The 17,087-nt window shown below is 32.6% G+C and overlaps 1 protein-coding gene across 6 annotated transcripts in view; it reads left to right on the forward strand.

The window, feature by feature from the left end:
• CCSER1 (coiled-coil serine rich protein 1) overlaps positions 1 to 17,087 on the forward strand; it is a 1,426,296-nt gene that overhangs the window by 557,016 nt on the left and 852,193 nt on the right. For 4 of the 6 annotated variants that reach the window (XM_017958858.3, XM_017958861.3, XM_017958868.3 and 1 more), the window contains exon 7: positions 7,209 to 7,286. In XM_017958858.3, coding sequence (XP_017814347.2) covers positions 7,209 to 7,286 — 78 coding nt within the window. Of the gene's footprint in view, positions 1 to 7,208; positions 7,287 to 15,174; positions 15,804 to 17,087 lie in introns of those variants that run through there. The other 2 variants (XR_001902664.3, XM_009207187.4) reach the window with 2 other exon arrangements.

Here is a 17,087-nt window from a genome sequence, read left to right on the forward strand (position 1 = left end):
TACCCTAATGGCTTTAAAAAATTAAAATATTTCACTTACCCTTAAATCTTTTTGTGTACTCAGAAGATTTCAGCCCAATTGATCATGTTTCACTTCAAGAAATCCTTATCAATAAACTTTAATCCCGTAGGACAGATCCATTAATCATGCTTTCAGGGGAGGCATAATTAATGGATCTGTACTATGGAATTACAGCATTCAGTAAATATTAATAATGCAAATTCACTCTACCAAGCACCTTAACAGTACCCAACAAATAGATCATTTTATATGGCTGAAGCTTTCCTTCAGCATTCCCATATGGAACATGAAAGTATGCAAAACAATTTAACATCAGCTTTTCTGGGAGAACTTAACAGAAGATTAAAGGTTCTCTGATGGAGAGATTTTGCATCTCAATAAAATGTTCTGTCAAAATTTATTTTGATGAAAGTTTTAAAAGCCCTGATAAAAACTCAGAGGCTATGAGTAAATGACTATTATGCATTACAACAATGAATAGCCTGGTTATATTGCTAATGAATAATTTTTAAAATAAACTTCTAATTGGGGAATGGTTTTATATTTACAGAAAATATGCAGAGACAGTACAGATGAGTCCCATAAACTCCTGAGTTTCTCCTGTTGTTATCATCCAACCTTGGCAGAGTACATTTCTCACAACTTAAAAAAACATTATTGGTACATTACTATTAACTCAATTGGTCAATGTATTTGGGTTTCAACAGTTTTCCTTAATGTCCTTTTTGTTATTCCCGAGTCACATTCAGGATACTTTATTTCAGGGCTCCCCAACTTCCTGGCCACGGATTCGTGGCCAGGAGTTGCACTGCAGGAGGTGAGCGGAGGGCAAGTGAGCTAAGCTTCAGCTGTACTTACGGCTGCTCGCATCATTGACATTACCAACTGAGCTCCACCTGCCTTTCAGATCAGCTGCAGCATTAGAGTCCCCTTAGGAGCGCTAACCCTATTGTGAACTACGCATGCAAGGTTTGAATGCTCCTTATGAGATTCTAATGCCTGATGATGTGTCACATTCTCCCATCCCTCTCAAGATGGGACATCTAGTTGCAGGAAAACAAGATCAGGGCTCCTACTGATTCTACATTATGGTGAGTTGTATAATTATTTCATGATATGTTACAATGTAATAATAATAGAAATAAAGTGCATAATAAATGTAATATACTTGAATCATCCCTAAATCATCCCTCTCCCACTTTGTGGAAAATTGTTTTCCATGAAAACGGTCCCTCATGCCAAAAAGGTTGAGGACCACTGCTTTATTATTGTTGTTCGCCATGTCTTCGCAGTGAAAGTTTCTCACACTTTTCTTGTTAAACACTGATTAGGGTTTTGCAGAACATTTCTCAATTTAGATTTGTCTGATATTTTTCTCATGATTAGACTGTAGCCATTGGTTTGAGGGTAGAAGACCATAGATGTGAAGGATCCCTCTCTTCACATTATACAACGTTCATGCTGTCTACATGATCACTTGGCTGAGGTAGTGTGTGCTGGGTTTCTCCACTGTGAAGTTACGTTTTCCTTTTTTCACACATTACACTTTGGAAGAAAGTCATTCAGTGCAGCTTGAGGGTGGGAATAGGGTGTTAAGTTTCATCTCTTGAAGAGAACTATCTAAATGAATTATTTGGAATTCTTCTGAAAAAAGTTTTGTCTCGTCTCTCATTTGCTGATTTGGAATTTTTCTGAAAAAATGTGTCTCTTCTCCCGATTTATTTGCTCATTGTTTTAATACTTTTAGTTATACTTTGTAGTATGTTATTTATGTTGTTATTCGAATTGTTCCAGATTTGGCATTTGGAAGCTCTTTTGTGTTGACTTCTTTGTTCTTTGTCTCTTTGGCATACCCCTGTTCTTTTGTTTTTTGAGTACTTCCTTGCTTTATGGTACAAAAGGATGCTCCAGAATCATCTTGTGCATCTTGTGCATTTCTTGTCCCATCCCGGACTTGGAATCAGCCATTTCTCCTAGGAGCCCTGGTTTCTTTTTTAGAAAAAAAACAAGATCTAGGCACTGGGTGTTAGTAAGGATATTTTATTCAATAAAATTAACACATTTTCCTCCGAATCAGAAGAAAAACATAAAAAGGCTTATACAATAAAATATTTATAATACTTATAAAAGATTATCTCATTTTCATGGATTAAAAATTAACTCCCTAACTTATGAATCAGTTAACTATATTTCAAAAATGAATTTAAATTTTAAATTTTATATTGTTAGATACACACGGCTGACTTGGAAATTGTATGCACAGAACATTGATAGTACCAAATGACAAATGGTTTGTTAATTAATTGAGAGTTCTTCCTTTCTTCACATCAAAATAAAGAAGAGAATACTGTGTTTCCCAATGCTATTAAAACGAGTACACTATTGTATTTATCAATAGTAAGTATAATAGTAGCAGTTATGAGAAGATGTAACACTCAAAATGTCAACTTTATTTTCTGATTATTAATAGTGCCTCTTATTCTTCAGTTTCTCTGCTTTTTTAGTGACAGAATATTGAGTTTCAAAGCTCTCAACTATGTACTTTGCCCAATGTCAATTAACCAGTGTCCATTGAGCATGATCACATTTTCAAACTAAACATTTAAATCATTGTTTATAGTAACAGATGATATACCATTTTCCCAAATTTTTGTCTGAATTTAACTTGAGAAAAAAAGTTGCTATTAGTGTAACAAAAAATATTTTCTTTCATGCACATTATTTATTTTGAGGTAGACCAACTCTTAGGATTTGCAAGTCTTACTTTTCACTTGGGTTTTATTGTGGTTGTTGTTAATAAACTTTGTATACTTGTTTTTTCTCATCAACAATGACTTCTATTAATTGACTTTAAGTTAGTACAAAGATAGGTGAGTTTGAAGATTTCAATGAGATCACTTATCTGCTTTTTCCAATTTCTTGATAAATTGTCCTTGGTTATTCATGTATGTTTTAAGGAGCTATCACATAGGAGCTAAGAGAAGTTCTAGTCTTCCTCCTGCTGTTGTTTTCCTTTAGTATGGTGTCATTTTCATTTAGCCTGTGGATATCTGCTCTTCACCAACGCCGTATTGCAGATTTGAATATGATAAGGTGGCATGGTGTTTTGCAGGAACCTTTGTGTGCTTAGATCATAGTTTATTCCATTGAAATTTCTGAAGCAAAGGGTAATATTTCCCATCTGTCTCTTGGGATTTTATTTAAAATAGATTTTTTGTTTGTTTGTTTGTTTAATGTTTGCTTGCTCATTCTTTTTGCTCAGGGCCAAAGATGAGTCCAATGGTAAGAGAACCAGTCTCTGAGGTAATAGAAACATTGTTTCTCTTGGTATTTCTATTCTCCTTCCCAACTAAATACTTCACTTCTCTCCTTCTCCTAATTATCTTCCTGGGAAGTTTCATAATAACCCACTCTGATGAGAGTCTTGAATATTACTTTAAACATTTCAGTACTATAGCAAAGCGTTCTTACCCTCCCTACAGATAATAAATCCATTTTTTAAGTTTATTATAATGATAGTGAAGACATGAGTAAATATAAGGCTTTCATATAATGAGAAAGAGTGGTTAAAATATCTGAGATTACTTGTTAAAATTCAAATTAACCTATGAAAATCTTGTGCTAGAACACATGTAGTATAAGGATTATTTAATGTTTATTGTATACCAAGAAACTGGAAAAGTATCTTCAAAGAATAAATCTCTGATCCTGCTATCTTTTGCCCATATGTATTGAAGTGAAAGATTAGTAGAAGAAAACATAAGAGAGAATCCTTGAGAATGTGATTGATAGGCCAATATTTCTTAGGTAAAACACCAAAAGCACACACCACAAAAAGCAAGCTTAAAAAAAAAAAAAAAAAAAAATAGTTTAGAAAACTTTGGCCCTTTTGAATATATGGTTAAGAAAATAAAAAGGTAAGCCACAAACTGGGTAAAAATATTTGTAATAAACATATATGACAGAGGATTTGTATCCAATAATCCAATGATAAAAATTGGCAAAATATTTTAATACTCTTTGCAAATGAGATATGCTTATAGTTAATGAGCACATGAAATGATGCTTAACATCATTAGTAACCCATGGAAGAGAAAGTTAAAACCACAATGAGCTTCCACTGCACACCCATAAAATGCCTAATTTTTTAAAAAAGACTGATACACCAATGTTTCCAAGACACAGTGCAAGTGGAAGTGCAAAATATTACAATCCTTTTGGAAAACAGTTGTCAATTTCTTATAAAATTTACATAATACAGGATATAAATTTGCCAGAAGACCCAGATATATCATTATCAAGTATTTACTAAAGATAAATTAAAACACATGTCCAAAAAAAGATATATATATGAATGTTCAGCATGTTTTTTTCATTAGAGCCCCAAACAGGAAGCAACACAAATCCCATCAGTAAGTGAGTGGATAAGCAAATTTCTGTCCATCATGAAATACTACACAAAATTTTGAAATAATAGACTACTATTATGCACCAATATAACATAATGAATTTCAGAATCATTTTGCTGAGTGAAATAAGCCAGACCCAAAAGAATTCACTTCTATACACTTCTATTTATATGAAATTCTAGAGCAGCCCAAAGCAGACTAGTAACAGAAAGCACACCATTTTTCCTGGGAGCAGGGATGGGGATAGTTGAATACAGAGGCCCATGAGGGAACATTTTGAGGTGACGAAAATGTTCTGCATCTGATATTGGTGGTGGTTACATATATGGATATATATATATAGTTACATATATTGATATATTTGGAATCTATCAAAAGCAGATGAAGCCATAATTCTGACAGAACATTTTTTGAAGAAAGTTGTGGATTAACAAAATCATCAGTTTTTAAAATAACTTAAGTATTTCATTTAGACATTAAATTGTATCATTATTGCTATTATTGAATGGAAGAGTAAATGGATTAAAATATGAAATATGGATAAGACTTATCTTCAAAAGGTTTACAATAGTATTTTATCTAAAAGAATAAGCAAATTGGAATGACACCTAAATTACAGATCACTGAAAAGCAAATGGGAAAACAGTAGGATAAGCATGAAAATACTTTATGTATTTCTCAACTTGATAACTAAGTACAGTTTATCAGATGTTGTCATATGAGATGGATTTGTTTTTTTAAAATATTTATCTCAATATGTCTTCAGAACAGTAGAATTAAGGTGTCACACTTTAAGATTGATTTGAAAATTATAGCTAGAACACAATTTTCTCTTAGAATGACATTCAAAGAATCAGTGTTACATAATGTAAAATTTGGAGTCTGCTTTTTACTATCCTTTGAATTATACATTAATGTCTGGAAAGTTGTGGGAAACCTCAACCTTTAAAGAAGTTTGCCATGAACCTTGACTTTGGACTCATGTTCTTATGAAAATTAAACCTTCATTGGAAAGACTGTGATCCAGGCTTTTCAATTTTTACAAATGAATGTCATCTATGTCTCCTAAATATATAATTTTTGAGGGTATGATACTTTAGTTAGCTATGCAGGCTGTCTATACTACAGGTAAATATCAGATAATTCAACTATGAATGAACTGTGTCCTGTCCCTTGCTTAAATTCTTGTGAGAAATCCAACTTTAAGAGAAGTAGCTCAAGAGTCTTTTTTCCGTGTTTTTCAGCATAAAGCTTCATTCATGTCTTATGTTAACATCCTGCGGTAATTAGTTAGCAAGACCAGCCTTGTTTCTCTATTATGTCATATAATCAGAGAGCAAGAGTCAGCAATTCATAATATTTCCTGGTTTTGATCAAATAAATAGTGTCGAACTCCGGAAAAATTTTGAAATTAAAGTCAGTAACTAACTCACCTCAATTATCTGGTGCATGTATTTTCCTACTTCCTTTAGTAAATTATTGTCCAATTTTTACCTAATTTCCCTCTTTAGACGTTTTTACTCAATGCACTGCCTTATATCAATTTCCAAAATAGGTGTGGTATGTGTTAAATTAACATTATGCTGAATATCTTGGTTCCTGTGTTTATAGTTCTTATCCTTGGTTTCTGGACTAGGGAGTCATAAGTAGTCCCAACTTAATGGATATTTAAAATATGTCCAGTTTATTGTGCATATGAATACAGTGAATTGAAAATAATCCTTGAATAGAAAGTTTCTAAGAATAAGTAACGGTGGTAGCACCTATGCTTTGAATGCGTTCTTTTGCTGAAACTTAAGTGAGTCAAACTTGTCTATTTATATCCTTATCTCACTTGAGGTGAATTCATTCTTTGGTTTTAATCTTCACTGCAAAATTTCTGTGTGTTTGCACATATATTTAGAAACCAAGCTGAAAATGTGGGTATATATTCTTTTCAATGTTTTATTTTCTTTTGTTTTATTTGCATATGGGAGAATCCCTCAGAGAGACTGTGTTAAGAATATAATAAAATGACTTCTGTTGCTACCTACTATTAGTATCTTTTTCTTGCTTTTAGAAAAGCAAATTAATGATGAACTTCTAACTGGTATCTCTTTTTTAGGCTAATCTCACATTAAATAAGTTTTAATTTTTGTATTTTTAAAAGACTAGAAAAACAGCCATTAGCAATAATCCAGGCATTCTCTTACATTTGTGTAAATCTTTTATTCTTACATTTTTGTTTAGCAGAATAAAAGAAAGGTAAAATGTCAGGGGCTATGAATTTAGGAATTTAAAAAATTTAATATTTTTTCAGTTTGTAATTGTATATTGTGGCAGATTGGTTTACATAATGAAAAAATGGTTGCAATGATTTAGATCTTTATAGAAGAAAAACTGTAATACATGTCTGAAAATCAGTCTGAAATACATTGAAATAGCAACATAATGAATTATTACAGCTACAGTTTAATTTAAAAAAAGGTTAAATATTAATTAAGCAATGATGATAATAAATACCACCCTAACACAAAAAATGGCCATCATGTTTGATAAAATGCACTTAAAATATACATGGAGATTGATAATTTGACTAATTTCCCAGATAATTGTTTCTATATAAGGAAGGATTTATTATATAATTATGATTAAATCAACATTAAATTTCGTATTTTTACATTCATATTTTACTTATTATTTATTTATTTTAATTATTTATTTATTTTTTCTAAATTATGAATAGTCAAAATGACTACAAAACAATCCTTATTTAATTCAATTTCACTGTCCTTGCAGAGTACGGACATGAGTCCAGCAAGCAGTACCACGTCACTTCCTGTTAGTCCTCTTACCGAAGAGCCAGTGCCTTTCAAGGTAAAAAATAAACAAGAAAGCATTATTTATAAAAATTTTAGGATAATTAATAAATAGTTTAAAATAGTTTATGTGTAGATGGTGAAGTGAACTGCTTTAATCTTCAAAGCCCTGATTTCAAATCTTAAAATCATTTTTTCGTGTGTGTGTTCTATTGTCATTCTATTGCTAACTAAAGGTAAAGGTTTGGAATAAAAATTACTGCTTTATGGGACTATTGTTTGTCTTACATGTAAATGGTGGGGTTTTATTGTAATAGGTTGATTCACATGAGTTAGAGGTTTTACATATTTTGTTTATATTAATTATATTAATATAATTCATAGGGGTAGAAGGAAATATTCAGCCCTCATCTAATGGTTAAATTTTCATTAGCAATGCTAGGTTACCAATAATTAATGATGTAATCCTTTTAAAATAAGAGACAAAATCAAGAGTTGAAATATGGAATCATTCCACCAAACGTATTGTATTTAATAAATATTCAAGTAAATATGAAAATAAGTATATGGTATGACTGGTGGCATTTTTTTTCAGTTTGGGAGGCTATATACATAACAAATATGAAGTCTTGTTTTGCCACTTAAGATTAGATGTTTCCATTTAAGTCAAAGCTTGTAGATCAACTATTTTATGTTTTTACTGGGGTATTTAGATATTATTGGTATTATTATAAATAAAAACAATTCTCAAGAGCCTGAGGAAAAAACTTAAAATGTTGGGATGATGTACTTAAGTGCACTTATTTCAGTATAGTTTTGTTTAAAGACAGGTGCACATTTTAAGATTATTGCATTTATGATTGTAGTATTTTAACATACAATTCTTATGTTTTTTTATTTTTCATATAAGGACTGTATCTTATTCAAGTTTATATTGCTTATACCTAGTACAGTTGCTGGCATGGATTTTCATATACTGAGTATTGCTGTCTTGTTGAAATGATAATTATAGAAGGCTATGAATTCAAATAAGAGTATTTACTTTTCTAGTTATGGATCCTTTTTTGCTTAATGAGAGTCAAATATTTGTTAGAAGTCCCTTTCTATACCTGCTAATTGTTAAATACGGAATGATATTCTGATTACATTATTTATTGAAACATTCTTTATTATTATACAGATAAATGAGAAAATAATACTAATACTACAAAGTTTGATGTTACCATTTTATGGTATGTGGAACAAATTTACCAAAGAAGCGTATCTGTAACAAGATTTTGGTTGAATCCTCCAAACTTCACCAGAAACCATTTTTTCTTTTTAATATATTGACAATGATTACAGTCTTTGAAAATTAATGTATTTTTTAACAGAAGTTAAAAAAGGTTAGACATATTTCAGAATCTGCTGACATAAAGCTAATATAAATACAATTATTTTAGTTAGTTTCTCTAACTGGTTCTGAGAGATCAATAGTTTTGAGGTAAATGCAAATTGTTCTAAGGAAATTAAAACTTCCAAGTGCTTATAATATATAATATTGTCTTTTGATGGACAACATATTTATAGTGACTTTTAATTTACTTCTTTTGTGAAAGGAGTATTGCCTATATCTTTTCAAAATATTTAACTACCTATAAAATTATCCCTCTAGTGTTTATAAGTATCTAAACTTAAAATTCAAAATTATGAACTAAAACTTTTTCTGCTGCTTTCATTTTTAGTTTATAAATTGCCATTATGTAAATGAGTAATGTAATACTCATTTAATGTTATATAAGCACAAAATATATAGAACTATTTTGAACAGAATCTTAAGAGTATAAAGCATTGTAATTTCAAGGATATGTTGAGAATTATATAACACATAGAAGACATTTAAGTTTTCTTGTAACCATATTCTGAAAAAGTCTGATATTATAATTCATATGTCTAAAACTTTGATAAAAATTATGATATTTGAATAGCTAAGTAACTAGAAAATAAAAGGTTGTCTTTTTCACCTATTCCCCATGGATGTGACATGATATTTCATGTTAGTGTTAGATTAATCCTCTTAACCTCTTAACTTACTTTTCTAAGATACGGTGATTTCAGCACTCAACTCCATCACAATCCACCCTAATATTAGAAGAGCAAAACTTCTTCTAATATTGGTGGGTGATTGAGGTATTTGACTTTCCTTTTTCTTCTGGGAAGTAATTAGATTACTAGAAGAAAGGTATTTCCTCCACTTTCTTGGTCAGTTTTGGAAGCACTCAGAACAGTTGGAGGAAGATATATTGTTTTGGCTGGTATGTTTATCAAGGTGCATATTTTTCTTTAAGCATTACCTTTAGAAAGACATTCAGATTAAGTTGATTTCAACCACATCGTTTGAAATAAAGACAAATGGTAATTTTTTAAATAAAAAATGAATACTTTCCCACTAATACCCATGCCTTTATTCTTGAATGTTAGATGAGAAATTGGCTATTGTTAAGAATGTACCATAGTAAGAGCTATTAAACTAAGTATGGAAGAAAACAAGATGGCATCCTAGGGACTATCCCAAGGTAGGTTAAACTTCAGAGATACATGAATTTAAAATGGTAATTCAGTCTCGTTGGAATCAAATGTTTATTTTTTCCAATATGGCAGCATTTTTCAACTTTGTTAATATTGGAGCCCATTCTTTCAAGTAAATAAAAATGATCTGCACTGAAAGATAGTCTAAGCCCCACATACATACCCACTTCTCTATTCCCCCACACTATGGTTCAGTTCCTGCTAAACTCGTGTTTACTGTTTAAAAACCATTGCTAAAGTGGTTTGTTTGGTGTGGCTATCCTTTCAAAACTGAGGACATTTCACACAAAAATTCATCCAACGTTGTCTTAAACAATTGAAAAATCTGAAAACTTTGTGTATCTCATTGTAAATAGAACTACTTGACAAGAGATGAGAAGGCTTTCTCCATCTAGACAGAGCACATGAACTCCAGGTCACCACAGTCATCACCATTCCTACTATATTCATGCCAGGTGATGAATGCATTTGACTGTATTCCTGCATAGAAGATAGTGTATAATTCACAATCTTCCACATATACTACACATAATAAACTCCAGATTTCCTGGGCAGCCTCTTGGTACTGAGGAGTTTCTAGGATGCTTGGTTCTAAAAAGTTTCTTTTATAAGAAGTGTCAAATTCTTTTACCTTTATAAACTATTGTTATGAGCATCTATTTGGAAACAAAAGGCAAATTATAACCTCTAGTTTTTGTTGTTTTTTAATAGAATATTCAGCATTATATCAACTGTACATACATATGATCTGACACATGCCACTACATCATTATAGAAGAGCCAAAGGATAACCAATTTTGCTTAGGTAGGAACAAAATGTTATCAAACATCAACAACAGAATCATAAAAGTTCAAGATCATTAAAGCGAGACATTGCTGTGATGAAAAACAGCGGATTGCTTAGCCATTAAGTTTTTTATAGTTTTCTGAGGAGTAAACCTGAACAAAATTGACGTTAATTTTAATGTGCTCATTCTGTCTTTTTCTATCTTTTCCCTCTGGCATTCTCCCTAATTTCTTGCAAACATTGAATCACTTCCCATCTCATCTGCCTGCCATCTCCCTTTGTTAGCCGTGGTAAAATGCACCACACCGAAGATGGCTTCAAACCACTACATTTTACTGTTCTTTAGTAGGATGACCCTTTCAATTTTTTTGTACATATGCAGTTATTAGCAGCCTGAATCCATTTCTGGAACTAACACTCTTGAAGTTAAAGCTGGCTCATTGTTCCTGACCCTCCATAAAAGTACAATTTATCATGAGTCATGTTCTTCTTGCTAATCATGTTCATCAGTTTTTGAATTTATTTGTACTTTAATGAAGCATAGTGGCTACATTTTAGTCTTTTTTCCTACTTAATGTTTTTTGATTAGATATGTTAGGAAATCATCTTACCCTACTGTACTGTATTACATTTATCCTGTGATAAATTCAGCAGGAAATAATAAAAAAAAAGAAAACTTCTATTGTTCTTTGGACTTCTGAAGACTTTTGTGCTTCAAAAGTGCAAAAAGGCATTGAGGAATACCCTCCATTCACCAATCCTTGATCAAAATTTAAAACAAACAAATGTAATTCAGTGCATTTCTTGGCCAATTGACTACTGCTTGCCTGGAATGTTTGCATTCCTGGCATGCCTAGTGGGATTGTCACAGTACCTAGAATGCACAACGGCACCACCCTCTCCGAGGTATGGCCACAGTCCCGAGGAACTGACAGTGTGGCACTTGCTTCTTTCCTGGGTCTCTTCTTATGAAATCCAAGGTTCTCTGACTTCTTTTCTTCATCCCTAGTTATTACTCTTTAGTCTAAAGAAACTCCAAGCTTCCCTCAGAGATGTTCCTTCTCTCCTTAAATGCACTGAAAAAGCAATAACAAGAATAAGAACAAGAAAAAACTCTTTGTTGTACTTTTTAGGAATAGAATTGTGTCTGAAGATTCTTCTGCCATGACATAAACCTAAGTTTAATATGCACAGAGCCACTTTGCTTAAGCAGAGGATGGAAAGGAGGAAGCAGAGAAATAAATTAATAAATTGTTTCAATTTTTTTTTTTTTTTGGTAGGCTGGGTGTAATGGCTCACCCCTCTAATTCCAGCACTTGGGGAAGTTGAGGTAGGAGGTTCGCTTGAGCTCAGAAATTTGAGCCCAACCTTAGCAACATAGGGAGACCCTATCCCTATTATTTAAAAACGTGTATTCTACCATGAAATACTGGTATGTTAAGCAATAAAAATGATGCTTAACTTTACGTGACCATAGAGCCTAGATTCAAGAATTAGTAGTATGTAGTAACACACAGTTTGCTCCCTATTGTATAAAATAAAGTGTGTAGAAAAAAGATGGAGTAAATATAGAATTATCAATCTTCAACTCTGGATGGATCATACTGTTTTAAGAAAAAATTTCTGTAGTTTCTGTAATGACCACTTATTTCTATTTTTAAAGCAATGTTTATTTTTAATAAAGCAGAAAAGAGAATTGGGGGCATTAGAAGCAATGTAGTCTAATTAGGAGACTGCCTGGGATGATTGAACCCCAGTTTTGCCACTTTCTAGCTATATGAGACCTTGAGCCAGTTATTTTGTGTCCAAATATCTTATTTATAAATAATAACAGCAATTACTTCTTAATTAGGTTCTTATAAGGTTAAGTTAATAAATGCAAAGTGTCTACAATAGCACATAGTGACCCATATGTAAGTGTTGATTATTATTTTTATGTATGCAAGATGTCCAAGTTCAATGCAAGAAAGTCTTATAAATAATGTAAGGCAGAAATTTTGCCACTGAACCCCTACTACCTTATTTTCAAATATGAAAGAAATATATTTTAAACATAAATTATTTACTTTGATGAAGATTCAAGTTTAACATTTATTTCTACAAGTCGTGCTATTTATTTTATACCCTTGAGTGTTCAGTTGAGCTCACATATCAGATTCCTCTTATGAAAAATGATTAATGGAAATGTTTCTTAATTTTGAGAAGGAGTAGATATAATGAATTTGTCTTGAGGGAAAACTGGTGAATATAATGGAACACTACTTGGAAAAAAATACATAATAGTTTCTGTAGCAATAAGAACATATATATTTATTGGCCAGGTGTGGTCACTCACGGCTGTAATCCCAGCACTTTGGGAGGCTGAGGCAGGTGGATCAGGAGATCAGGAGATCGAGACCATCCTGGCTCACACGGTGAAATCCCATCTCTACTAAAAATTAAGAAAATTAGCCGGGCGTGGTGGCGGGCACCTGTAGTCCCAGTTCCTCGGGAGGCTGAGGCAGGAGAATTGTGTGAACCCAGGAGGCGGAGCTTGCAGTGGGCGCAGATCGCGCCACTGCACTCCAGCCTGGGCGACAGAGTGAGATTCCATCTGAAAACAACAACAACAACAACAACAAAAACAAAAAAAAAAAAAAAAAAAAAAAAAACATATGGTATCTCTTTATCAGGAATACACCATAGCAATTTTTTCTTTTGTTATCCAAACCTCCATGGTAACGTAACCTGGAAACCTCCTGAAAGCATACCTTCCAGTGAAGGAGTGTTATTTAACCACTTTAGAATACTGGGGAAACACTCGTTGTGAACAAAGCGCTGCTGCTGTTTTACTTGTTTATATGTTATAAAATCAACATAGTGAGTAGTTGCAATTTATTTTGTCTAAATATATCATTATATAAAAGAACACATTTGGAGACTCTAAAAGAGATCAAATTTTGGCATGACCTTCACAACATCGTCTGTTGTGTATCCTGCATAGATTTATTTTTATGTGTGTATGAGAGAGTTTTTATTGTTCCTTTTTATTTATTGAATGTAATGATCTCTCTTAGTATTAGAAATCGCTTTTTTAAAATATCCCTGGAAGAGCCCACTATGGTATATTTCTGCATTTCTGATAATTTTTTACTAAGTCATCTATGCATTCAAGAATTTGTTAATGAATCAATTTATCAAGTACCTACCATGTTCTTAGTAATATTCTAAGGCATTGGTATTTTGATGTAAACAACACGGACTAAATCCCTGCATTAATGGTGTTTGGGTTCTTGGGAGAAGAAATAGACAACCAGCAAACATATATATATATAAAATGTCAGGTAATGTGATAAATGTTATGATGAAAAGTAAAGCGGAATTGGAGTGAGCTGGTGTTTCAAAAAGGATGGCCAAGGAAGGCCACTTTGATTATGGAACATTTTAGTATAGACCATAATGAAGAAAGGGAGAAAGGCACTCATGTTTTTATGGGAAGAAACCTGAGAATAACAACTGCAAAAGCAAGAGAATACTCGGTCTTTTCAGGAATGGAAGATATTGTGTTTCGAGTAGAATAAATGAAGAGACAGGTAATACGAGTTTAGGTCACAGAGAAATCTTATCATAAAAGGTCTGGTATGTCATGATAAATTCTTAAGATCTTATTTCACATATGATGAAAAGCCATTGGAGTGTTTGTCGAAAAAAAGAATGACATAATCAGACTATTGTTAAACTATTGCTTTGGTTTCTGTGTAGATACAGGCATTACTGGACATGGTAGAAGAAGGAAGTCAAGGCTTCTATAGTTGAAAGATTATGATGGCTTAAGCTGGAGTGGTAAAAGTTGAGGGGATAAGAATTGATTGAATATTGAGTATATTTTGAATGTTGGGTCAGCAGAATTTGTTAATATATTGTATGTAGAATATCCTAAAAGAACAAAGTCAAAGATAATTTGTGATACTAATTTTTTAATGTTTTCCTATTTTTACCCTTTAGGTAACTTTCTGATGTTACAAATAAATAGATAGCATGATACAGAGATTAGTAAAATCTTATTTGTTTGGTTGCCTTAATTGTGTTAGTAGTGAGGCGGTAATTGTGAAATGGCAGATGATGTTGGTTTTGCAAGGGCTAATATTCAGTCCTACAAGTAATACTAATTTCTGTTAATATATTTTATTTGTCAGATAACTGAAAGCACGTAGGTAAAACTAAACATAATTTGGGATGGATGCTGATGAATCAATAATTATGGTAAAGAAATATGATTCATTAATATATAGGGGAAGAAATAAGCAGGCAAAAAAATTCTTTGAGGGATAGCTGATGAATTTTGAATATAAAACCATGCAATAGGTATATGTTTAAGGAATCAATGTGTTTTATAAAAATAATTTTAAGTAAACATGGCATCATTGTGGTTCTCTAATGGGAGTAAATTTTAAGAGGGATCTATTATTTATACTATGTATATTGAAAGCAATTACTTTTGATTAATGTAATACAAAATGATAGTTACACTCATGTAATTCCAAGTAATAAACCATCTCAAAACCTGTCAGTCTAAAATAATAATTTATTGTTGTTGTTTATGATTCTGTAGGTCGACTGGACTCATCTGGGCAGTTCTTATGTAGGGTTTTAAAGTGGGTACAGTCAGACTGAGGTGGAGAATGAGGTCGTCTGAAGACTCAAGTGAGGTAGACTCCCAGGATAATTCCTTTATTCACAAGTCTGGTGCTGGGCTGGAAACACTGTACCTACTGGGATTTCTCTCTCTCTCTCTCTCTCTCTCTCACTCTCTCTCTCACACACACACACACACACACACGCACACGCACACACACACACACTGCTCTGTTCTACTTCTGCCTCCTTCTTTCTGTCCTCAGCCTCTCCATGGACTAGCTTGAGCTTTCTTACAGTATGCTGGTTTTGGATAATTAGACTTGTTGTATGATATCTGTCTTCCCCTAGGGTGCATGTTCCAGAGGAAAAGAAAGGGAAACATGACAGTCTAATTAGGACTAGACCAGAAATACACAGCTTCACCTCCACATCTTTCTATTGATTTAGCAGTTCCAGGGTGTGTCGACGGTCCCTAAGACTACCCCTACCTTCAGAGATTTGTAAGAAGACACGGAATTCAACAAAGATCACACTCTCCTCTACCAGCAATGTAAATACAGGACATGTATATGATGTTTCCTCCCAGTAAAGGCTGTTAGCCAACTCAGCACCAAAGGATTTTACTGGGGGCTTATTATGTAGGAACCCTGTACCTAGGTATATATCAATATTCTAAACTCCCAGAAGCAATCAGGTATTTAATGTAAACAATATTGTACAAATATTGTTTGTACAAACTACTTAGGGACAGTGAGCCAATCTTACCATTTATGGAAATCTTTATATGCATGTAGGACTCTGGTTACCAGTCAGTCAAGTTCTTATATACCAACCAGTGGCTAATCTTGCAAGTGGGCCTTTCTAAGCACTGTATATTAATTTGTTCTCTATCTCCATCAGTTTAATTATTATAATATTTAGCTCCCATAAATAAGTAAGAACATGTATAATTTGTCTTACTTTCCTTGGCATATCTCACTTAACATAATGACCTCAGGCTCCATCCATGTTGTTACAAATGATAGCATCTAATTCTTTTTTATGGCTGAATAGTATTCATTGTGTATATGTATCACATTTTCTTAATCCATTCATTTGTTGATAGTCACTTGGATTACTTACTATTCTTGACTGCTATGAATAGTGCTACAATAAACATGGGAGTGCAGATATCTCTTCAATATACTAATTTCCCTTCTTTGGGGAATATATCTAGCTGTGGGATTGATAGATCAAACTGTACATCTATTTTTAGTTTTGTGGGGAACCTCCAAGCTGTACTGCATAGTAGTTGTACAAATTTCCATTCCCACCAACAGTGTATGAAGGTTCCCTTCTCTTCACCCCTCCAAGCATTTGTTATTTTGCCTGCCTTTTGGATAAACACCATTTTAACAAGGATGAGATGATATCTCATTGTAGTTTTGATTTGCATTTCTCTGATGATTAGTGATGTTGAGCACCATTTGATATATGTGTTTCCTATTTGTATGTATTCTTTAGAGAAATGTCTATTCAGATATTTTGGCCATTTTTCAATTGCATTGTTAATTTTTTTTTTTTCCTATAGAGTTGTTTGAGCTCCTGATTTATTCTGATGTTAATTCCTTGTTCAATGGATAGTTTTCAGACATTTTCTCCTATTCTGTGAGTTTGTCTTCACTTTATTGTTTCCTTTGTTGTGCAAAAGCTTTTTAACTTGATGTGATCTCATCTATCCAATTTTGCTTTGGTTGACTGTGGTTTAGGGGTATTAATTAAGAAATCCTTGTCTAGTCCATGGTCTTGGAGAGTTTCCCCAGTGTTTTCTTTTAGTACTTTGATAGCTAGGTCTTAGATTTAAGTCATTAATCCAATGTTTCTCTGTTGATTTTCTTTCTGGATGAT

This window comes from Papio anubis, chromosome 3, assembly GCF_008728515.1.
Source record: "Papio anubis isolate 15944 chromosome 3, Panubis1.0, whole genome shotgun sequence".
NCBI lineage: Eukaryota > Metazoa > Chordata > Mammalia > Primates > Cercopithecidae > Papio > Papio anubis.